Source organism: Myotis yumanensis, unplaced genomic scaffold (assembly GCF_028538775.1).
Source record: "Myotis yumanensis isolate MYYU_CA2020_CCGP unplaced genomic scaffold, mMyoYum1.0.hap1 SCAF_6, whole genome shotgun sequence".
Taxonomy (NCBI): Eukaryota; Metazoa; Chordata; class Mammalia; order Chiroptera; family Vespertilionidae; genus Myotis; species Myotis yumanensis.
Genome location: NW_027223757.1, coordinates 12,475,849 through 12,500,673, shown reverse-complemented (window position 1 = coordinate 12,500,673; position 24,825 = coordinate 12,475,849). Strand labels below are relative to the sequence as shown.

The 24,825-nt window shown below is 42.9% G+C and overlaps 1 protein-coding gene across 14 annotated transcripts in view; it reads left to right on the top strand.

The window, feature by feature from the left end:
* The first annotated feature begins 12,129 nt into the window (after window positions 1–12,129).
* The window catches only part of FAM184A (family with sequence similarity 184 member A), a 78,458-nt gene continuing 65,762 nt past the window's right edge, over window positions 12,130–24,825 (top strand). For all 14 annotated transcript variants that reach the window (XM_070417579.1, XM_070417578.1, XM_070417573.1 and 11 more), the window contains exon 1: window positions 12,130–12,440. In XM_070417579.1, coding sequence (XP_070273680.1) covers window positions 12,285–12,440 — 156 coding nt within the window. In that variant the 5' untranslated portion in view covers window positions 12,130–12,284. The remainder of the gene's footprint in view (window positions 12,441–24,825) is intronic.

The following is a 24,825-nucleotide window of genomic DNA, read 5'->3' as shown; positions in this document are numbered from 1 at the left end:
ATGTATATACCCCATCTTGCTCACTCATTCATCTGTGGATGGGTACCTGGGTTGCTTCTACCTTTTGGCTATTGCACATAATACTGCTATGAACCTGGTGTGTCGATAGAACATTCAACTTTACAAAAGCGTGTGGCTGTAGCCGTGGCAAGGATCCTCTCATGGCAGTTTTCATTCCTGGAGTTAGCATGCTCCAGTTACTGCTGACGACCAGGATCAATATCAAGTTGAAACAGTAGGTGGCAGCAAATATTCATTAACTAAACATGCTTCCCAGAAGCCCAGCGGCTTTGTACTGTATTAAATTTTGCCCCTTCAGAGCAGGATCAACATTTTTTCTAGGTCTCCTACGTTCAGTAAAAGGAACATTCGAAGCATTTATTTGGGTTAATTTGAAGCAATCGGTTATAATGAGGAGTACTTCAGTTGTGAAATATAAGAGACTAATGAATCAGGGGCAGTATCTGAGTGCTTAAAATTTGCTCAGAGCTTTCAACAACCTCACCTGAAAAGTATCATTATAACCTCCCAGCCACATCTGGGAACATTGAAACTAGGTGTTGGTCGTTCATGAGTGAATTGCCTCCTGCAACAGATGCTGCTAATTGTTTACCTGATAGCTTTTTACCTTCTTCCCTAATAATAAAAAACACATTTTTATTAGGCCCACATGTACCCTACCAGAAAACAAACAAACAAACAAGCACTATATTTCCTTGTCTCCCGTGCAGCTAGATGGGACAACGTGACACGGTTCTGTCCTTGAGACGTATACTCAAGTCCACTGCAGATCAAAGGATTTGCTTTCCTGATGCAGGAGGCCCTTCCTCCTTCCTTGTCATTTGTTTGCTTTATTGTTCTACTTTGTGTGTTTGGTTCGCTTGCTTCTTAATTAAACTTGGGTGGGAAACAAAATATGGGGCAGCTTTTTGAAACCATGAGACGACCAGGAAAATAAAAGCCACATGTTCAACATTGCAAAGTAGAAAAAGAAGCCTGGGGAAGGTGACTCAAGTGAGGTGCCAATCACCCCGGGGCCACCGCCTCTATCTAGTTGGGTTGATCACTTTCCGAAGAACTTCTTACTTCCTGCTTTGTGGGGAAAATAGTCCCCTAATTGGTTAAATTAACATGGTCAGGTTTATGGCAGATGAAGCAGAACCCAGCCCCTGAGTGAGATGGATGGGTACTCTCAAGACAGGTAGACGAGTGAAAAGTGTGTTTAAAGACAGAAATACTAACATACTTGTTTTTAATTGAGAAAAGGTGCCTAAAATATAGTGCAGAATTATATTTTAATCAGTGTGCATCTAAAAATAAGCAACTAACGCAGATATTGTGTGGTATTTAAAGTAACGAGTTAGTAGGTCTTTAGGTAAATGAATGAATGGCATTTGGGAGTGAAAATAGCAGAGAGAACGATTTTTTTTTTTTGAGAATGACTTTTTATTTATTGTTATTTTTTAAAATATATTTTTATTGATTTCAGAGAGGAAGGGAGAGGGAAAGAGATAGAAACACCAATGATGAGAGATAACAATTGATCGGCTGCCCCCTTTACGTCCCTTCTAGGGGTCAAGCCCACAACCTGGGCATGTGCCCCGACTGGGAATCGAACCATGAACTCCTGTTTCATAGGTTGACTCTCAACCACTGAGCCACACTGGCTGGGAAAGAATGACTTTTTAAATAATAAGAGTAGACTTGAGTTGCCTAATATTTCTCATAAAAATTCTCATGAATGTAGGAGTGCCTATTCATTAAAGAGCTCAATTTGTCCTATTTTACCACAATGCTAATAATAATTCATTTATGAAATGCCACAAGGTCAAGATAATTGTTTTCACCCATATTATGTTTTGTGAGAACATTTGGTGGTTTGTGTACATAACTAATAATTCTATTCTGTGAAATGAACATTTATCAACATCCAAGAGAGAGAAAGAAAAATGATTCATTGTAAATAAGTAAAATGAGTGCCCAGCCGGTGTGGCTCAGTGGTTGAATGTTGAGCTATGAACCAGGAAGTCACGGTTCAATTCCCAGTCAGGGTACATGCCCAGGTTGCGGGCTTGACCCCTAGTAGGGGTCGTGCAGGAGGCAGTGAATCAGTGATTCTTTCTCATCATTGATGTTTCTATCTCCCTCTCCCTTCCTCTCTGAAATCAATAAAAAATATTTTTTAAATAAATAAATAAAAATGAGAGAGTTTGGAAAACATATTCCAGAATCAGAGCACCCAATGGGACAGAACTAAGCAGGTGTGTGGGGTGGGGGTGGGGGTGGGGGCCAGGGGGAGGAGGGGAGAGCCTGAGTGCAAAAACCAATTCTAAGTCTGTGGCCTTAATTTCTTCCCTATACTAAGAGCAGGTTTTGCATTTGTAAAGTGAGAGGTGGGGAATGTATCATGACACTTATAATTTAGTTAGAGAATGAAAAATAAGAAAAACAGAGCAAATTGTGTAGCACAGTATATAATTAATGCCTAAGTTATATCATTTGGAGGGTAAGTAATACAGAAATTGAGAATACTTAAGACCAAGAATAATTGAGAAAGGTTTTATGGAGGAGTTGGGAATAGAAAGAATTTGTGAAGGAAGAAGGTTTAAAAGAAGAACTTTCCAAGTAGAAAAGTAGAAAGAAAGAAAAAGCAAAGAGATATGAACTCAATTGATTTAATTGTGGGATGAGGAGGAAATCTTGTTTTGGAAAATAGTGGAGAATAGATGTGTAGTATTGGGTCAGCTTGTGGGTGCCCTCAAAAGCTAGGAAGAAAAAGTTTCGAAGTTGACTAAGAGAGGGACCATCCTGTTTCCTGAGAATAGAGATGATTGGTTCAGCATTCCGAACTCCACTCAAACCCTTGATGACTGGAAAATCAGGTAGCATCCTAGGGTGCCCTGTTATGCCCAGATTTCAAGATCCCCAAAAGCCCACCAGGGAGCCAGCCGAGTCCGATGCAAAACAAAGAGTCTTTATTCGAGCTAGCTCGGCTCCCCGACCACACTCACCGACGCAACGGCAAGCAAAGTGGCAGAGAGAGAGAACTCTGTGCGGAGAGAGGTTTTATAGGGGGGTTGGAGTAAGGGGAGGAGAAAGGACTGTGGGCCCTGTCGATTAGCCAGGCGCAAGTCGGTGTCTTGTTACACAGGATGTGGTCATATCTATAGTGCACACTTCCCTTGATGTCATTGGTTAGTTTAAAGAAGTCCTGGGTGTGGCTAGCAGAGGCTTAGGCTTCCGGGAAGAAGCTCCTTGCCGAGCACATGGCTGCCCCAAAATGGAGGATCCAGGGTAAGATGGAGGGCGTAGCCCTTACCCTGTGGCAAGATGGAGGGCGTAGCCCTCGCCCTTTCAGCCCCAGATTGTCCTGAGTCTCAGCTCATGGACCAGCAGCTCTCTTCACTCTCCATCAAACCACCCAGCAAGGCCTGGAACAGTCCTTCCAAAGAAGAAGCCAACCCAACCTCCAGGGGTAGAGTCATGTTCAACCCATGGAGAGGGGCCGGGAAACCAGCTGCTTTCTGCAATTTGAAGAGAAGTATACATCGAAAAGGCAGAGGGTCCTAAAAAATAAGTCAGGAAACAATTTTCAAGAGTAACAACCCCAGATTGATAGAACTTTGGCAGATCCAAGAATAGCTACAAAGGCTTGCCTCCTCCTTCAACCACTGACTGGGAGAGAACTAGCTGAAGTCCAGAGGCGTACGGTACAGCCTGGGGCAGGTATGGGGCATGTATCATTGTTTTAGAAGAGGGAAAAGACTCCAGGTCCCTGGAGAAGCTTCCACATTGCCCTGGGCAAGTCCTCCAGTTCCTCACACTTCCACCGCATTAAACAAAAAGGGAACTATTTGGTCAGGGTGTCAAGGGGGAATTTACCCACCCCATCTCCAGACATCAGCCGGTCTGGAATAGCTACTGATATTAATCACAAATAAAAAGAAAAGGAATGTCGTGGCAATCCTGCAAGAGCTCTCTCCACACCAAAAATCATCATCATCATCAATGTGCTTCTCAGACTTTGGAGCACATAGAATTATGTGAGGCGCTCATTAAAACACAGCTCTGGACCTTCCTCCCAGAAACCCTCATTCCGCTGAGAACCTGGCCCGATTGACCTTTTATTCTAATGCAGTTGATATTTGGAAAGAATGTTGCTAACTAATGAATACATCTTACATTTTCTCAGACTAGTAATAGCGGGGCGGTGGGAATCATGTCCTTTTTACTTATTCACATACTCAAAGGGAGAAAGTGTGGAGATTCTCTATTCTACCACCTTTCCTGATAGAAATTCCATCTACAACATCCTTTAAAAAATGTGCCCTTCAAGTTTGTCCCCCTGGCCTGCAGTGCTGGAGTGCTTAGCATCTCGCATTTCAGCCCCACACTTGGGTTAGCTGGGAAATGGCCATAACCCCTCAGGGAGGTACCAATCTTATCTTCCCCTGGAGAGATTTATTTACATTTGAAAGGGTAAGAGTTAAGAACCCAGGGTCCTTCTAACAATGGTTTTGGTCCCTGCCTTTCAGGAGGGGAGGGGAGACAGATTTCACCTCCCATAAAAACACCCAGATATCACCTTGGCCAGTTTGGCTCAATGGATAGAGCATCGGCCTGCAGGCTGGAGGGTCCTGGATTTGATTCTGGTCTAGGGCACTAGTGCATCTTTGTTGCAGGATCCCCAGCCCTGGTTGGGGAGCATTGATGTTTCTCTCTCTGTCTCTCCCTTTTCAAGAAGAAAAATATCCTCAGGTAAGGATTTTTAACAAAATCCAGATATTTGGGGGTTCTTTGCCTACATTACAAACTTTGCTATGTGTAGGATAACACCAGATCTACCTCTCATTGTGTCATGATAGGGTTAAAAACAGTTATTTGCCATAAGCAAGTAATAATCCACTCTGCTTCAGAAACCTTGAGTTCACATTCAGGGTATTAATAAATAGAAGTTTAAAAAAAAACTTTACAATCCCATGAAACCGAGGAAAGCACTATGAACAGAAGTATCTGTGAGAGAAGTTACTGGCTTTGGCAGACTATGATCATGCAGAAATTAGTTTCCATATGCAGTTTATATATTTAATGTTCACTATATATAAAGTGGTGTTTTCTATTAATTAAGGTTTATTACAACTTTAAGATAATAGATTTCCCCCTAACTTTTGATATTCCCATGAGAGCTGTGAAAGGGATATATAGTGTACAGAAATATTTCACAAAGTAACCTGGATGAATTAGTATAACACAGGTATATGGGTTTTGTATTTGTTTTTTCATTTTTGGAAAAAGTTAGTCCCAATTACCAATCTCTCTTCTTACAGAATCTTTTCTATTCAATATAACGTCTCAAAGATTTTTTTCAGTGAATTTTGTGTTTACCAAGAACTTTTAATACTCTAAAATATACCTTGCTTACCAAATACTTTTCATGCCTTATTGCTTCACTTATTGTCTTGACAACTTTGTGAACTATGAGCTAACTACTATTTGTCATTTTTAGAAATGAGGAAACTGAGACACAGAAGGTTAATTTACCAAAGTCCATCCAGTTAATTAGTTTCAAAACTAAGATGAGAGCCAAGCAATTAAGTAGATATACTGAGTTTATTCTGAATAATTCATATGACCTCTAATTATGAAAGTTAAATTAGTAAAAGAACCTAGTGGCATAGTCAGCTCTAGCTTTCTTTGTTTTTCAAAAATCATTAGATTGTAAAAAGATAGAAAAAGACCAAAGGTCCCACTCTGGGTAATAGCTATACAAATTATTGTTTAATATATTCCCTCTTTAAATAAATTAGTTTGATTTTTTTATAGCATTTCACTTCCTGATATTATCCAATTCACAAATGACCATTTATAAAAAGCATGCTCAAAACCCAAGACAATTCTCTGACCTCGAATAATGATGCAATTTAAGTATAGAATAGGTAATTTAATGATAATGACACTCGGCTGTTCATGACTGACATCTTTAAGTTAGTGACACACAGTTAATTAAAATTAATGCTTGCCAATAATTTACTAGTATCTTGGCAATAAATATACTAGCTGTCAAAGTACAGATTATAGTGAATTTGTCATATGAATCTGTTTTCATGTGTATTTCTATTATTAAAAGACAAAAACAACTTTCTTTAGATGGAAATTATTGGAAAAACAGAAAACATAGCTAGAAAGTTAATACGTCTGTTTTAATGATTTGTATCCCATATATATTTTAACCTATTTTTGTTTTTTTTCTATCACCATTTATCTCCCTTCTACCCTCTTCCACCTCCATCCTCCCCTTTCCCCCCTCCCCATACTGTTGTCTGTGTTCATGAGTTCTTTCTTTCTTTTTTTTTTTTTTTTCTCAATCCCTCCACCCTCCTCCCCAACATCCCCCACATACACCAGAGCTGTCTGCTTGCTCTCTATGAGTCTGTCTCTATTTTGCTTATGAGTTATATTTGTTCATTAAATTCCACATATGCGTGAAGTCATATGGTAATCGTCTTTCTCTGACTGGCTTATTTCACTTAACTTAATGTTCTCCAAGTCCATCCATGCTGTTGCAAAGGGTAACATTTTTTTTTCCTTTTTATGACCGAGTAGTATTCTATTGTGTAAATATACCATAGTTGTTTTATCTACTCATCTACTGATGGACACTTGATAATTTTATTTTTGAACAATTTTAGATTTACATGAAAATAGTACAGAGAGTTTCCAATACCCCACACCCAGTTTCCTCTATTAACATTTTATATTAATGAATGATAAAATATTGTTAACTGAATTCCGTACTTTATTCAGTCTTCCTTAGTTTTTGCTATTGCCTTTCTTCTATTCCAGGATTCCATCCGGGATACCACATTACTCTTTTTTTATTATCATTATTGATTTAATTTTTTAATTTTTTAATTTATTTCTGAGAGGAAGAGAGAGGGAGAGAGGTAGATATATCAACGATGAGAGAGAATCACCGATTGGCTGCCTCCTGCATGCCCCATGCTGGGGATCGAGTCTACAATGCGGGCATATACTCTGTCCAGGAATCAAACCCTAACTCCTGGTTCATAAGTTGACGCTCAACCACTGAGCCATGCCAGCTGGGCTACCAAATTACTCTTTTATTATTTTTTGTTTTTATTGATTTCAGAGAGGAAAGGAGGGGGAGAGATAGAAACATCAATGATGAGAGAGAATCATTGATCGGCTGCCACCTGCACACCCCTTACTGGGGATCGAGCCCGCAACCTGGGCATGTGCCCTTGACCGGAATCGAACCCAGGATCCTTCAGTCCGCAGGCCGATGCTCTATCCAATGAGCCAAACCAGCTAGGGCCCACACTATTCTTAATAGCCATATTCCTTAGACTTCTCTTGGCTGCGAGTTTCTCAGACTTCCCCTGATTTTGACGGCTTTGAGAGTTTTGTGGAGTACTGGTCAGTATTTTGTAAAACATCTCTCTACTGAGATTTGCTTTATGTTTTTCTCATAATTAGACTGGGCTTATGAGTTAGGGGGAGGAAGACCACAGAGCTAAAGTCCCACTTCATCACATCATATCAAAGGTACCTGCTATCAAAGTGACTTGTCACTGTTGATGTTGACTGTGAAGACCTGGCTAAGGTAGTGATTGTCAGTTTCTATACTCTATTTTTTAAATTAAATATATTGGGGCAACATTGGTCAACATGAACATATAGATTTCAGTTGTAGGTTTCTATGTTATAAAATCTGTAAGCTTCTATATTCTAAAGTTACTCCTTTTCCTTTTTCCATGGTGCTTTTGGAAAGAGGTATGTGGTTCACACTTAAGGAATAGAGAGCTATGTACATTTTACATGAAAATAAAAGGGAACTTTATGGTAAAGTGAAGCTAATAATATTTATCTCAAGGACTGTTTCGAGATTAAATGAGATCGTTAATAAGAAAATGAATTGTGAGAAACATGAGAGGGTATTTCTATTTTTCATAGAACCTACAAAAACGTAATCGGGATATAGAAAAGTGTTTTTACTGTTCTAAGTAAACTAAAACAGTTAATTCAGAGAGAGAAGAAAACCAAATTAACAGATGACTTTGCAGACAAAAATAAGCAACTGTGATATCAGTGCCCTGCTCACATCCCCTCAGCCCACCCTGGAGGTCAGCTGTGCTTGGGTAGACAATTTGCTTACCTCCAGTGACTTCTTACCTTAAGTATCTCTCTGCCTGGGGAGTTAATGCCCTGAGAGCAAACTTGAACCGATAATGGGTAGGTATTGATGGGTAAATGCTCCCACCTCCTCGCCCCTTGTTGGGACTATTTCCGGTGTGTTCTGCAGTCTCTGGAGGGTCCACAGTGGTGATGAACCCAGTTGTTCACGCGTCACCTGCACAGGAACAATGTACCATTTCCTGTCTCACTTCCCTCCCTCACCATGCTTTCTGCCATCCCTCTCCAAATAAACTACGTGTATCCAAACCCTTGTTGCAGAATCTGCTTTTGAGAAATGAAAAACATCTCAGTTTTTCATTTTCTTAATTCAATTGAGTGGATATGTAAAACTTGTTTTACAGCTATAGGTTTGTGATGGCTCATATTTTATTTTGGTCATTGCTTTTCGTTGCTCTTTTTATAAAGGTGGCATGAGAAATCGGAGAGTAGGGAGGGAAGCAGAAAGAGGAAAAGAGGTGAAGAATTGAAAGCTAAGCTCTTTTACTTAAGCGAATATTTCTGAAAAGGGAAGAAGCACTTCGAAAGTTGTGAACAGAACCAGTCAGGAGGCTGAGGTGAGAGAGAACAGTGTGAACCACTTAGATGGAAAAAATAAAAGATAATGTCATCATTGTTCTGACCTCAATGTTCCTTTAGTTATAATTTCTCCAAATCTGGACTCTTCTCATTATTGCCTCTTCCGGCCCCCACTCTTCGTACTCCCTGAATTCCTCCTTCTTAACCCCATTTCTCATCCTACAGGGTGACAGAGTCAAACCTTCAAATGAGGGAAGGGAAGGAGCTTCAAGTTGGACTGTGCCAAATGCACTGCTTTGTCTCTAAGTTCTGAATTGGGGCAGGGGTGGGGGTGGGGGCTGCCTGGAGGATCAGCCCTGTACCTACCAATGCCAAGGACAGGCTGGGCCCTGAGAGGAGATGACCTATCATCTCTTCTATTCTCGTTGCCATATTTTAAGTCGATGGTCCATCCTCTTTCACAAGAGTAAGTGCAATAGCCTCCTAGCTAACTGGTCTTCTCATCTAGAAAGTTGCTTCTGTAATCCATTTCCCACAGTCACAAGAATTGCTTACTGAAGTGCAAATCTTATTATTTCATTCTCCTGCTTAAAGCCCTTCAGTGGCTCATCATTTCCTTAAGAATAAAGTCTCACCCTCCTTATCAAGGCAACTAAGTCCTCCTCCCCCGCCCCCAGCAAATCTTGACATCTGCTCTGCTTTTCGATGTCATATTTTGACATCTCGTCAAATTCGTTGCTTCAGTCATATTGTACCACTTACAGTCCCTACATGGGTTATGTTCTCTCTCATCTCCAGGGCTTCGTGCTTGCTGTCCTCAGAGCTTGCAGTCTGCTTTCCCTACCTGTCTTTAGGAGTTCATTCAATCATTACCTTTTTGGCCCTATCTGGACTCAATGGATAGAGCATCGGCCTGTGGACTGAAGGGTCTGCGAGTCCTAGGGCACATGCCTGGGTTGTGGACTCTGTCCCCAGTGGGAGGTTGGGCAGGAGGCAGCCAATCCATGATTCTCTATCATGGATGTTTCTATCTCTCTCTTCCTCTCCCTTGCTCTCTGAAATCAATAAAAATATATTTAAAAAACAAAAATTAAAAAAAACATTACCTTTCTGTGTGTGAAGCCTTCTCTGGCACCAAGGCTAGGTTAAGCGCCCTCTTGCGAGTTCCTTTAACACTTACCACCCTGTGTTGCATCTTAGTCATTACTTGTCTGTCTTTTCCACTAGCTGCTCATTTCTTGAGGACAGAGACTGATTCTTAGTCATCACTGCAGCCTCAGCACTGAACGCATTCAATACATATTTCATCTTATCAGAGGAACAGGTACAGTACTTAACAAAGATTTCTTGCTTAACTAGCCTCTCCCACTTGAGAACCTGTTTTTATCCCATCATGGTAGGGTGAAATAATAAATCCATGGAGTGACACTGGTGACTTTTGAGCGTGGCATTTAGGGACAGGCGCCTCTTGGGCTATGCTGTATAGTCATGGCAGAATCTCATGTGATGGGGCTCAGAGTGAGCTACCAGTGGACAAGAGTGGCAGCCTCTAACTCCCAAGTTACAGCGGGAAGGGACCGATTCTTCAGAGGCGCTTAAGGGTGGCAAACAGGTTCCATGACACTGCTGAGGCCATACATTGGTCTCCTTGTTTCTAGTCCTGTCCTCTTTCCACTGTGTCATAGAGACAAAAACAAAAACACCTCCTTTGCCCTGGCAAGACTTAGCTATAAAATATGAGGGCAACTCGTCAGGGGGCCCTGGAACATATACATCTGCTTAGAATGTACAGAACCCGAGAGCTGAAATGATTAGGAATCTTCCTAGAGTGTGATGAAAGAACACAAGCTCCTAATTCTCTTTGATTAGATTTAATCATTAGAGCTTAAGAAGGGAGCACGATTTCCCTGATATTTGTTTCTGGCCACCTGCTCCGTTCAGAACCTGGAAACCAGACAACTCATTGATTTAGTTTTTGAAAGGCCTATTCCGGGTTGAGCTAAATACCTAGCATCTGGGAAAAGAGGTAGCCAATTTCAGGCTTCCTTTCTGAAATTCCAACAGTCCCGGAAGTGTTTCAAGATCTTATTCAGTCTTTACCTTGCTGGTTTAGGTTTTTGTCACAAACACTTTGTTAATCTGGGGCCTGTTCGAATTTGTAAATAATCTCAGATCTATGTGATGTTTATTTGCATGCTAAAGAGAAATCACATATTACAATGTGGGGAATTCAGTTCTGCAAAACTGCACGGAGAACGTATATTGTAAAAATAGTCACAATTCTACATTTTTGAAGTTGGTGTGAAGATTGCCCCCAAACGACCTATTTACTTCAACCTGGGTACACCTTAAAAGGAAAAAAAAATCACTTGACTTTTAGGAGTAAGGGATGTTAGGAGAAAATCACTAGGGAATGAACACATTTGGGAAGATGAAAATGCACAAGGAAGGACACATTTTGGCCCAGCCCTAACCCCTTAAGGAGCTGACATGTTGATCCATCTTGTTTTCCCCCTTTACTGGAGCCGGCTGGCTTCATAAACGTTCCACTAACTAGCCATAAACGTTCAGGCTCCAGGAGAGGGAGAAAGCGACTCTACACCAAGGGAGGGACTGGTAGGTGTGCTCTCCCCACACCTAGCCGCTTGGCTTTGAATGAGGAGGTTGGCCTTAGACATTGTTAACAATCCTATTTGTGTGACTTGGAAAGTAAGGGGCAGGGCAGGGCTGATCAAATTCCTGCCATCTCAGCGCCCCGGGTCTCGGGGCTGAGGTCAACGCAGGCGGGAGTCGGAGGCCCCCCACACGGGAGGATGCACGTGGACAGGCTCGTACACCGGCGCGCGTTCTGCCAACAAAGGTGCCCACGACCCCATCTTCTCCGGCAGAATTGTTCACCCAGAGCCGCACGCGGGGCTGAGCGCACGTCGCGGGCGCAGGAGTCCCTGCCTGGGAGCCCCCGGCGCGGGTCCCAGCGCGCCCGTCGCGAGGCGCCCCTACGGCCCTCGGGTGCGGAGCGGCCAGTGGCGGCGCGGGGCGGGGCCTGGCTGCGGGGAAATGACGTCGCCGTCCCCGCGCTCCGGCCGGGAGCCGCGCGCCCTGGTAACGGCGGCCCCGCGACTCCCGCGGCCCCTTCCATGTCCCCGCCTCCCCCGCAGCAGCCCGCCCGCCGCCTCCTCCCTCCGCAGCGCCCGCGGCCGCCTCGCTGGGCCCCCGGTGCCCGTGGGAGCCGGACCTTCGGGCCCCGCCGCCCCCGCCAGGCGCGAGCTTCGGAGCCGGCGAGTGCTGGCCGGGCCGGGCTGTCGCCGCCGATCCCGGGCGTCTGTCCCGCGCCGGGGTCGCCCGCGGCCTCTGATCGGCGGGGCCGCCCCGTCCCTGGTCGGGGGTGACCCAGGGGTCGCCTGCAGGAGGGCGCCGGCCGCAGCGGCCGGAGGGCGCGGGGTGTCGGGTCCCAAGGCAGCCCCTCCGGCTCCTGCCTCCCGGACGCCGTTGCCCCGCGGGCCGCCTCCCGGGCGCGGGGGCAGGTGCCCCGGCCGGGGTCCGCGGGGAAGATGGCGACCCCGGGCATGAGCTGGCAGCAGCACTATTACGGCGGCTCGGCGGCCGGGGCGGCCAAATTCGTGCCCTCGCAGCAGGCGGGGCACAGCCTGGACTACAGCCCGGACCTGCACCTGAAAATGAGCAAGAAAATCGCCCAGCTCACCAAGGTAAGGGGGCGCGGGGGGCGCGGCGGGACCCGGTGCGGGCCGCGCGGGGTGCACCTGCCGGCCGGGAGGCTGCGCGCCCCGCGCCCGGGGCGAGTGGATGGGGGCTGTTTTGCGGGAGCAACCACCGGAGACTCGCCTCCGGGAGCCGTTCAAACTTGGGTAGGATGCTGGCGGCATCAGTTTGCAGGAGACAGCTCGGAGGCTCAGCCGCGTTTATGGGGCTTGGACCCCGCCGCCCGGATTAGCCGGCTCCGAACAACTCGGGATCTACTTCCTTTATCCCACGGTCATCCATCCCATTGGTTTTGCTCGCCTGCCTGTGCCAAGCGAGGCATTATACTCCACCGAATGAAGTATTGTACCCCAACGTGACCCGGAATCTTCGGAATTAATCAGTATCACTAGTTCCCTATTTAAAGGGAGAACAAACCTTGCAACCAGTGTAGGAGGGTAAAACATACCTTGCCTGTCGTTTTGGGGATTTAATGAGTCATTCCTTATCCTGACAAAGTGTCCAACAAGGTTTATGAGATGAATCGTCTCTGTATTTAGTTAACTGTTTGAGACTATCAGAAAATAATTATCAAGAGGCGAACAGCCGGCACATTTGGCCACCTGTCGTTTTGGATGGTGCTTGGATGGGGAGCGTTACAGGCTTAGTAAATGTTGTTAAGGAGAAAGAGTTGGTATCTGTGAAGCAAGAGCAACTTAGATCATCTTGCCCTGTTTTAGATCTCAGGAGCAGTCTCTCAATACCCACTTGGTGGTTTCTGAAAATTAGGTGAAGTGATAGATCTTAATGCAATTAAGTTGATTCAACTAACCACTTGTTAGGAGTGTTGTTAAGCTGAAGAGAGGGGCATTGTGGGGCTTTGTCACTAGGGAACCTCTAAAGTCGGACTCTTATCACTCCAAAATTCTCATCTAATTCCATTACTGGTTGGCACTTTTGAGAGAGAAAAGGAAGACAAGAGTTGGAAGAGAGGAAAAGAAGGACATGGGAGTGAAAAGGGGATGAAGAGGATAAAAAGATTTTGGTGAAGAATTGTGATTGAGGGTAGGAAGACAAGTACCACCAAGGATGAGGGATCAAATGGAAGAGACAGGCAGGGGTGCACGCACTCAGCCATGCAAAGCAAAGCAACGTTTGGTGAAGTTTTGCTTGTTGTTTTATGTCAGCACTGTCTGGGAGGTTGAGTATGTGTCCAGTTTTTACTGTTTCCTCTTGTGACAGAGGGTCCCCGAATTCAGAGAAAGGCAGGCCCAAGAAAGAATGATACAATACCACCCAAACATGTACAGTATACCTTTGGGAGCTACAAGCCAGGCTTCTTGAAATCGGGTTTGATCTTCAGAACATTGATGTTCAACACGAAGCCCATGGGTGTTTATTTATTCTGATGTTCTCTTATGTTGTGTCCGTAACATCCATTGTTCTTATTTTAGATCGTACCCTCCAGAGCCCTGCTCTAAGTAGTAGAAACCCCCAATACGTTGGTAGTGAAACTGTGTACCGTTCTACAGAAGAAGTTTCTCATCTCTCCAGTAAACTACTTTTCTTTTTACTTACACTTTTTCAACTTCCTGTTCTTTTATCAGAAAAAAATAAAGTAGCACAACTGTGTAAGGTGGGAGTGTTGTTAGCAGTTGCTGTCACTTTCTCTCTTTCCACTACTGGCCTCACATCTAAGGAAGCAGAGGACTGCCCCCATGGCCGTGTCCTCATCACGGCTTCAGTGCGGCACCTAATCTTGACTGTTACACGGACTCCTGATTAGTGTTTATAGTTACAGTCTCTACCACTTGCACCACCCACTCCGCTAAGCGCCTCAGACATTTAAGCTCTCACACTCATTCCTCAGCCTTGGCACTATTGACATTTTGGACTGGACAGTTCTGTGTTGGGAATGGGCGGGGCTGTCCTGTGCATTGCAGGATGTTTAGCAGGTGCCTCCTAGTAGGGTCCAGTGACACCCACCTCCCCACCCCCCTACACAGTCGTGACGATAAACATTGTCCAGATATTGACAGATGTACCTGGAGTGAGAGTTGAGGGATCATCCCAGATTGAGAAACACTGAGTTATATTGAAATGTCTAGCATTTCTCCCACCCCTGTCTCATGCCTTTATTTCTAAGATAGAGTGTGAGAATGAAACAGTCTGATAGTAGGGTTTAGTTTGTGAAGCATACCATAAGACCTGCTTCTCTAATGTACCGTTTTGGAAACTGTCAGATTTTACAATCACATACACATTGTAAATGCCATGCAAATGCTAGCATGAGTAATACATCAACTGTTACACCTTACTGGTATTTGCTGTATAGAAGTTTCACTCATGATGAGTTTACTAATAAATTTACATTAGCATAGGTTTGTTAATAAAACTGTGGCTGGGACTTGGCAATAGCTTATACTTCAAAGTTAGACATTATAAAGGTAACCATTACATTGAAATGGGTCAGTAGAACCCAACTCTTCAGCGTTATGGTCAGCATGGCTTGGTAATCTGACACACTGTCTTGAGTTCAAACTCCTGCTCTACCACTTACTAACAGTATGACCGTGGGCAGGTCACTGAAGTCGGAGCCTCAGTTCCTTAGTCTTTAAAGAGGGATAATGATACTATAACTCTGAGATACCAGGCTCTTAATTCAGGCTGGTATTAAGTAAAAGAGATATTATATGCCAACAAACAAAGTATTTGTAAAATACTGGATAATATATTTTTCAATGTTCCTCTTTTTTTTTTTTTTAAATAAACCATTCTACATTTAATAGCATTATGGATATAGTACTTCTTTTGAGAATTTTCTGCTAAACTTTAAAAAATATGTATACTAATTTTTCTTCTGTTTGAAAGTTTAACTTTTTCACATTTATTCTGCTTTGTTGTGGTACAGCATTGAAAAATACAACATGCGTTTGGCAGAGATTTGGCTGGCTGTGAAAGGAAAAGGATGAAAGCAATCTGATTTATAATTTTGCACACAGTAGGGCTCAATATATTTTTAACTAAAAAGCCATCGCAGCTGCAGAAATATTGGTTGAGATCCTGTTTCCTAAGAACCTGACACAGCAGCCATCTCATGGAAAGGAGAACAGCGGTCCTTTGAGCACCTGTTATGTAAGAGGCACTTCGCTAAGCGTTAGAGACACAGCAGAGAGCAAGGCACAGTCTCTGCCTTTAAAGCCAGTCGATTATATGTAGGTTGCTCATGTCAGATTTTAAGAATTTCTATCTATTAGATTCTTGAATCATGTTGTGGCAAGTTTCTGGATTTGTTAATGGCCGAACCATCTTAGGATTGGCAGAGCAGCTGGGTGGATAGATTTCTGTTTTATAGGATCACACTTGTATACTTCTTTATTCTCCAAGGTGTTGGCTCTTTAGCTCTTTGGGTTGTAAAACAGGACTTGTGGGTGTAATAATAAAGCAGCTTTTGTGACCCACGGTCCCTTTCAGTTTACTCTGTGAGGTCCGTTCATCCCCTGCCCATGGATCAACCTGACTTTTCTGGTTGCTTTTAGATCATGCAAGTTGTTCTTCAGTAGGTAAGTTGCTAAGGTCTCAATTTGATCATCAAGATGTCCAGTACCAACAAATAAAAACCCCGCAGCAGCTGAGCTAAGGATCAAGCTTCTCCCTGTGCTCACTCCCTAGCTCTGCCAGTAGCAAGGAGGAAGCCAGTAATTGGGAAGTGGGCATCATGACTTTTTTTCTTCTGATTGGGCTTTCTGCTCCTGCTTTGTCTCGCCAGTCCTGGTTTCTGACCCTCCCAAGTTGGACAAGGGAGAAGGGAAGCGAGGAAAGAGGAGCAGCAGACGAGGTTTCTCTAACTTCCACCTCCCGTTGCTTGGCATTGAAAACGTGTCTAAATTCTGGCTGGTTGCTTGCTCCTTCCTCAGCCTCTTGGATCTGGCAGGGACCTTCATGTTCACTTTGCTGAGGTCTGTTCAAGCTCCAGGTAACCCTCCTGGATGGATTTGGGTGACCCCACCCCAGCCTCCCCTGTCTCTTTCCCCTAAGGCCCACATTGGTCGATAGGTAGCACTCATTCTTTGCCCAGGCAACCTCTGGAAGTGGTCCCAATTCAGCCATCTCTCATTTGCCCTCACAAGCCTCTTTATCCAGCTCCTCATCTTTAGATTTCCCGGGGATGAGTCAGGTACCAGTTCAGTTGTGTTCTTCATTGTGTGTGAGACACATATCAAGCTCTTCAAGTGGTCCCATCAGAAGCTTTCCCCCTAGACTTTAGGTGAAGGCTAAGCATCCACCACCACCCTTTTCCTTGGGGCAAGAACACTTGTTCCCAGAGCACTCTCCAAGGAACACTGCTCCAGAACCCTCCTCTGTGACCTGGAAGCTTCTCTCCCAGGCGTTGGGGATAGGAGGTAACACGCCTCCGCACCTCTCTCTGTAGGCTGCCTTTGGAAATTTTGAGACTGCTTTGGCACCTGCTTTGGAACATTGATTGTCTTGGGTTCTCAATAGAAACTTCCCTTTTAATATCCTGTTGTGTTTACTGTTCGCCCAGTACCTCTTAGTTGATTGCACTTTCGATATAGTTCAGTCCATTTATCACTTGCAGACATAATTAGCATAAGGTAGAGTACTGTAAGGCTGCAAGAGCAGCAAGTGGTTGCTCTGTGTTCCTTAGGCCTAGCACTACGTCTTCTCATTTCTCTAATTTGACTGTAAATTCCTCAGCTGTAGAGACTGTAGCATATTTTATGTGACTTCAGTATGAATACTTTGCACATAGTATAAAAGCTTAGTAAATATTTATTAAAGATGATGATGGTGGTGGTTATGATGATGCTATTTCAAGTAATTTTGTTATACAGTAGAGAAAGTCAGTAGTAGTCTGAGGAATTGTGTCTGCTTGTCTTCTGGGTTAATGCTAGATCATTTCCACCAAGTTAAATCACTCTTAAATATTTAAATGTTTATTGGCTTCCTTTTAAACTGCTTTCATAATATACTTATATTTTTGATGCAAAAATAAAAATATAAGCACTCTGTTTAAATATAAATATCATTTGTCATTTCAGAGATAGGTAACTGATATACCAGATTCTTAACAAATAAAGTCTTATGATCAGTCATTTAATACTAACTCTGCTTTTACTGTATCAGTAACTAGAATGTGTTTAGATAATACCAAAACCAATGATATTTTCAAACAGTCCTTTTTTGTACATTAAGTACATGTGACTCTTCACTTGTTGGCTTGTTTGAATTACCTAGGTATTATTTATAATATATTCAGTTTTGGTTATGATGTGTTGTTTTAGCTTAGAACATGCTAAATGCGACATCTTTTTTTCTTTCTTTGTTATATTGCAGCTTTGCTATGTTATTATGCAGTAGCTTGAATGTAATCTTTTAAAAATATATTTTTATTGATTTCAGAGATAAAGGGAGAGGGAGAGAGAGAGAGAGACATCAATAATAAGAGAGAATCATTGATCTGCTGCCTCCTACATGGTCCCTACTGGGGATCAAGTACATCCCGGCGTGTACTCTGACCTGGAATCAAACCATAACCTCCTGCTCAACCACTGAGCCACACCAGCCATCCCTAAACTAATGTGTTTACATGTAAACCATGCTGTTTATAAATTACATGGAGTCCTTTATCCCTTTCAAGCCATTGTTCTCATCTCGGTACAAGTATGGGAGATTAGGCCAAACCTATGCTAATCCTGTGGCATATGCTGACATTTTATTTCTGAATAAATTCTATCTTTTATTTGCAGTGGCTCTCTTTCTTATAAAATGAATTACAAAGTTTGACTGTTTACATATTCTAGACATTGGGCTTTCTGGTCGGAAAGATTTCATTTATTCTGCTGAATGTGCGTCTGCGTGTTCACAGGTCTTTGCATTTTTCATCCTATTTCTCCTTCAGCACAGTGTTACCAGAATCTCATTTCTTTCAAAAAACATTTCATAACCAAAACACTGAATAGTATTTCATTCTTATTCTTAGCTCGTTTGCTTAGTGAAACACTATATAAACAGAGTATGTGTAATTTTGAGGGGAAGTTGTGTGTTTGTATGTGTGTGTGCCGAATATAGTGCTCTACTCAGAGTAACAAAAGAAGATATACTTAAATATGACTAAAATAGAGCATATGGGTCCATATGGTTGGTAAACTTTTGTCAAATGCCTAGTCCATAAAAGATACTATACTAGGCACCATTTGTTAACAATATTAATTTACTGTTCCATTTTTAAACTATAAGTTTTTCTTCTTTTTTTCCAATAGACTTGAGAAAATGTGACGAGAATAAAGCAGGTGAACATTTTAATAAAACAATTAATTTTACATGACATATATAAAATGTTCAGGTGTGAGCAACTTTTTCTGTCTGGCTTGTTTTCGGTAGAATTTATATATCTGGTTTTCTTAGATAAAGAAACTAGGCTAGTGCCTTCCAAATTCTTCTTTAAGGAGGGTCTTAAGAATAAATTAAAGAATAATGGACACCTCAATAGCATAATTGTCTAGAGCAGTGGTCGGCAAACTGTGGCTCGAGAGCCACATGCGGCTCTTTGGCCCCTTCAGTGTGGCTCTTCCACAAAATACCGACTTCTGCACATGGGCCACGAAGTTTCAATCACACTGTACGTGCACGCCTGCATGTGGTATTTTGTGGAAGAGCCACACTCAAGGGGCCAAAGAGCCGCATGTGGCTCGCGAGCCACAGTTTGCCGACCACTGGCTAGGGGGAAGGGAAATTCCAGTCTTCTGAATCCCAGGAGCTCACGGGTCTGGATTAAGTTTAGGTCTCATGGGCAGAGAGCCACATGCCCAGAGTCATGTGTCTCAGTGTGGCAGCTGTGCCCACCATGTGGGTCAGAGGTGTGGTTTCCCGATTAGATATAGTATGGTTTAAATTTCAGCTTCCCTCCTCACCAGTTTGTGACCTTCAGTGTTTTACCCTCTCAGAGCTTCAGTTTCCTCATCTGTAAAATGAAAATAACAAAGCCTCTCTCATAGAATTATTGAAAAGATTAAATGAGATGATTTGTGTAGGAGAAGTCAATAAAGGTCAGTTTCTACTCACTCTTCCCTCTGGTTCAGACTCTGCTGACATTTATGTTTTATATGTTACAATTATGTTTTATATGTATTTTCCCTTTTGATGCAGATGTGTGCTACAGTATTTGGGACCACAGCTATCAAAAGTAAATTTTAGCAGCAAATAAAATACAGTTGACTCTCATTATTTGAGAGAGTCATGTAGTATCAAGTTATCCCAGGGGAAATACAGGGTTATGTTTCTGACACCCGCTGGTCATATTTTCATCAATCAATATCTAACCTTGTTTTAGGTGCGTTTCTGTTGAAAGACACCTTATTTAATACACATCTTTTATTAACAGTGAACTCCGGCCAACGGCACTGGAACTCATGCCAGGAGGAAGCTTATCTAACATACTGTGTTAGATTTCTGAGGTTACATATAAATTGTAGCAAGTAGGTGGATTTGGAAATATGGAACCCATGAATAACGAGGATGCACGGTATCTAAAAATGGATGCAGAACTTTGCATCTGCTGTTTTCTTAGCCTCAGCTCTGGTTTGTCAGCTGTTGTCACGGCCTGTGGGACTGGGACTCTTATTACCACCTTAAACACTCTAATATGAGTGTGACTTCGACTCTTATTATCTCCCTAAAAGATAATAAGAGGGGCGGGTGGGGCAGCGGGGGCGGGAATACTCATCTTTTGTGTGATTGCCAATCAGCTAGCAGCCACCCTGCAATCATAAGCATGGGAGAAAACTGCAAGCAGATTCTCTCCTTGTAGGTAAATTGTAATCTTCCTAAACTGAACCTGAATCTACCACATTGCCCTAGGTCAGTGGTCGGAAAACTGGCCTCTTGAGTGTGGCTCTTCCACAAAATAAATTATTCCGTGGGGTGGAGTGAAACCTTTAAAAATATAATGATGTTTTAATTTTGTTGAAGTTTTATTTTTTATGTTTATCATCTGCTTAAAATATGTTTGCAGTTACTCCCTTCCCAGCACGAACTGTCAGTGTAGGAGTTGGTTTTGGTAAAAGCCTTTGTCTAAGTATCTGAAGATAACTAGACATCTTACACTCTCTGAAGCTAGAGCACATTTGGTTGGAAGTTTCTGCAATTTACCCAACATAAAGACAACTTTAAAGAACTGCTAGTTTGAATAGAATGTCTTTGGCAGATAATTACTCTTACTGTTTTCTGTCCTGACACTTCTTGCTGGGTAACAAATTACCCCTAAGTTTAGCAGCTTAAAACAACAACCATTATTTCACACAGTGTCTGAAGCTGAGGGATCCACTTAGCTGGGTGGTTCTGGCTCAGGGCTTCTCATGAGGTTGCTGTCAAGCTGAAGACTTGGCTGGGCTGGAGCTTCCACTTGGGAGTTCACGCCTATGGTTGTTAGGATGAGACTTAAGTTCTTCACTACATGGGCCTCTCAGTGGCAAGTGATGTGAGGGGGTGGGAGGAGAGAGACCGAGATGGAAGTGTTAGTTTTTTCATAACAATCTCAGAGTGTCACAGCATCACCTTTGCTGTATTCTGTTGGTTACACAGACCACCCATAGTATAATGGAGGAGGTGACTGCACAAAACTAGAATATCAGGAGACAGAGATCATTGGGGCCATTTTAAAGGCTGGTCACACCAAGAGAGCAGCAGAATTGATGGGAGAGATAGTGAACATGTATAGTCTAGCACAGTGGTCAGCAAACTGTGGCTCACGAGCCACATGCGGCTCTTTGGCCCCTTGAGTGTGGCTCTTCCACAAAATACCACGTGCGGGCGCGCAGGTACAGTGCGATTGAAACTTCGTGGCCCGTGGGCAGAAGTCGGTTTTCGGCCTGGGCGAGTCTATGTTGAAGAAGTGGCGTTAGAAGAAGTGGGGGGTGTCGGTCGGTCGGGCTGTGGGATACGCAGCGCGGGGGAGGCTCGCGCGATTCATGCACGAGTTGAGTTGAGTGAGCCAGTCAGTCCGAAGTCTCATGGTGCAGTGGTTAGTGCTAGTCGCGTGTGCAAATCACACGCGGGTGACAAAAGTACCTACTCGAAGCATAAAGTTACCTGTATTTTTCCAACCAGCTGCAAATCCTACAGGTATTTTTGTCATCAATTTAAGAATTGTAATTCTTTTGTGTTGGTGGCTTTATTATTATAAAATGAAACATTTTTTAGGTGCCCTGTTTGAGATGGCTACAAAGAAGCAGCAAAGAAAAACGGAAGACGAAAACCATGAATTTAAAGTTGAATGTACCTACCTATACAGTTTAAGTTTAAAAAATTTGGCTCTCAAAAGAAATTTCAATCGTTGTACTGTTGATATTTGGCGCTATTGACTAATGAGTTTGCCGACCACTGGTCTAGTAGAAATATTTAGCAAACATTTGCATATGTTTCTTAAGCTAAAAGGAGAGATTCATACTAGAAATTAAAATTTAAAAGCCCTTAGCATATAGGTGGTGATTAAAATCATGAGTGGTTGAGGCCTTAAGCAGAGTAGAAAACATTTAGAATAATTGCTGGGGGAAGGAGGAGAAAATAGCTGACCAGAGACAAGTGAAAAGATCAGGGAGACATGTCGTTGTCCCAAGAAAAAATTAGATGTGACACTTGGTATCAGCTTGAATGCTTTGCAGTTTTCTGTGAAGTCCTATGCAGTCCTATGGGGAGGACCATTGTTTACCAAATGTAGAGAAGCAGGCAGGTTGTTAAAGGATTAATACAGAGTCTGAGTTTTGGCTGGGAGGTAGAGCAGAAGAACTTGGGTTTAAGAGAGTTCAAGAGCTTGGATAGAGAGTATTTTGGTTAATTTACCATTAGTTATGTGCTGCTGGGAAGGAAGTGAGCTAGGATAGAGCCAACAGATAGGAAAATTTAGGAGTCGACAGGACCATTGGTGTGTATGTAGATAACACCCAGAGGTTGAGGGATACTAGGGGCTATCTTAAGACTTCTTAGATGGAATAAGTTATAAGAATATCCAGGGTACAGTCTTGAGAATGTTTATTAGGGAGCAGAGGTTATTAGAGTCAGGAATCCCAAAGAACTGTCAGTCTGGTCTTTCAGATTCCTCAAGTATTTTGAAAGCTCCAAAGGCAATAGCAGGTTTGGGATAGGAGGGAAGTTTGCGAGTCTCAGGCCTGAATCTGCACTGCATGTGGGCAGTGACTGGATGATTACTGTGATGATAAGACGAGTCATACATCAAATGGCATTTTTCACTCTGGGGGAATCCTGTGTGAAATCCAGTCTGTTATATGTCCAAAATGGCAAGTCCAGAGTGCATTTTGGAAGCTTCAGGCAAGCTCACATCTCTGTCCCTGGACCCCAGCTCCCAATGCAGGCCTCTGCACCATCTAGCTCATCCACAGGCAGCTGTGTGCTTCCCTTTCCTGGACACTCAGCTTTATGCTTGCTCTATAGAACTCTCATTCCATGCTGAACAAATGTCTCTGCAGCCACATCTCTTCATAAAACACTCTTATCTCCTTACTTTAATTAAAAACCTGGCTCTCTTCCCAAGATACTGCTTTTCTGCTGCCTTTGCATGTGACCGCTGTGTTCACCCATCTCATTAAGCGGAGGTCCTGGAGATGACATCTTCTTCCTTCTAGCTCTCACTGCAGCTTGTAACCGTGGCTCCTAGACTCATGTAAATATAGATCTTGAGGTTTAGGCCCATTGCTCTTCTACCTGGACCCGTCCTTGTTGCTTCCCACACTCAGCAGAGAGTCACTGTCCATGGGTAGTCCATCTCCATCCTAGCCCCACAGTTCTTTTTTTAAAAAAAATATATTTTTATTGATTTCAGAGAGGAAGGGAGAGGGAGAGAGAGAGAGAGAGAACATCAATGATGAGAGAGAATTATTGATCAGCTGCCTCCTGCACACCCCGCACTGGGATCGAGTCAGCAACCTGGGCATGTGCCCTTGACCAGAATCAAACCCAGGTCCTTTCAATCCGCAGGCTGACACTGTATCTGCACCAAACAGGTAGGACTAGCCTCACGGTTCTTGACCTCTTCAAGCTACTCAAACACTTTTCCTCTCAATCTTAAATTCAAGAATAACCACAGAGAAGGCATTCTGTAGTTGTTGACTAAATGAATGAAATTCTTAACCTTTCTTCTTTGTCTTCCTCTTTCCAATTTTGCCCATCTCCAGGCAGGCCCTTTGGTTCTTTGTCCATTTTTCTCCCTATTCATCAGCCCCTCCTTTCTTCACTGAATTCTTTATCCATCCTAGACTGCTCGGGCTCTTATTCCAGCCACTGTCTTGCCAGTGCCTATAGCTCCTTTGCCCCATAATTTTCCACTACACCTTCCAGAACTAGCCAGAGGATATATTGACAGATATACAGCTTGCTCACCCTCAACAAGTGTCAGTAAAAGAGCAGCATCCCCAGGCAGCTCTTTGTTGACACATGGAGGGCACAGACAGTCAGGGTGAAAGTAGAGGTGACATGAGGGAGACCTTGGATGGGAAAGAGCTCTAGGAGGAAGCTTTGAATTGTAACGGAGAGGACCTGATTTTAACTGAACATTTTCTGAAAAGACTAAACTATTATAGAAGTGGCTAAACACTTAGAAACATCAGGATTAAATTTTTCTCTGCCAAGTAGTTACACAAAGACTCTAAGAAAACAGTTCTATCAGGAAAATGAAGACCTTTATTTTTTACACTATGAATTGTGAGTGACCAATTTATACCTATTAAATATAGTAACAAGTTATAAAATAGGCTATATTTATAAAAGTGCAATTGTTTGAAGAGTGTATATTAAGATTATATATCAGGAAACTAAGGAGAAAATAAACAAATGGGACTACATCAAAATAAAAAGCTTCTGCACAGCAAAAGAAACCATCAACAAAACAATGAGAAAGCCCACTGCATGGGAGAACATATTTGCCAATGTTATCTCTGATAAGTGTTTAATCTCCAAAATGTACAGGGAACTCATACAACTTAACAAAAGGAAGATAAACAACCCAATCAAAAAATGGGCAAAAAACCTAAATAGACACTTTTCAAAAGAAGATATACAGAAGGCTGAGAGACGTATGAAAACATGCTCAAAGTCACTAATCATCCAAGAGATGCAAATCAAAACAACAATGAGGTATCACCTCACACCTGTCAGAATGGCTATCATCAACAAACAACAAGTGCTGGAGAGGATGTGGAGAAAAAGGAACCCTCTTGCACTACTGGTGGAAATGCAGATTGGTGAAGCCACTGTGGAAAACAGTATGGTGTTTCCTCAAAAAATTAAAAATGTTAAATCCATTTGACCCAGTAATCCCACTCCTAGGAATATATCCCAAGAAAACATACACCAATCAGA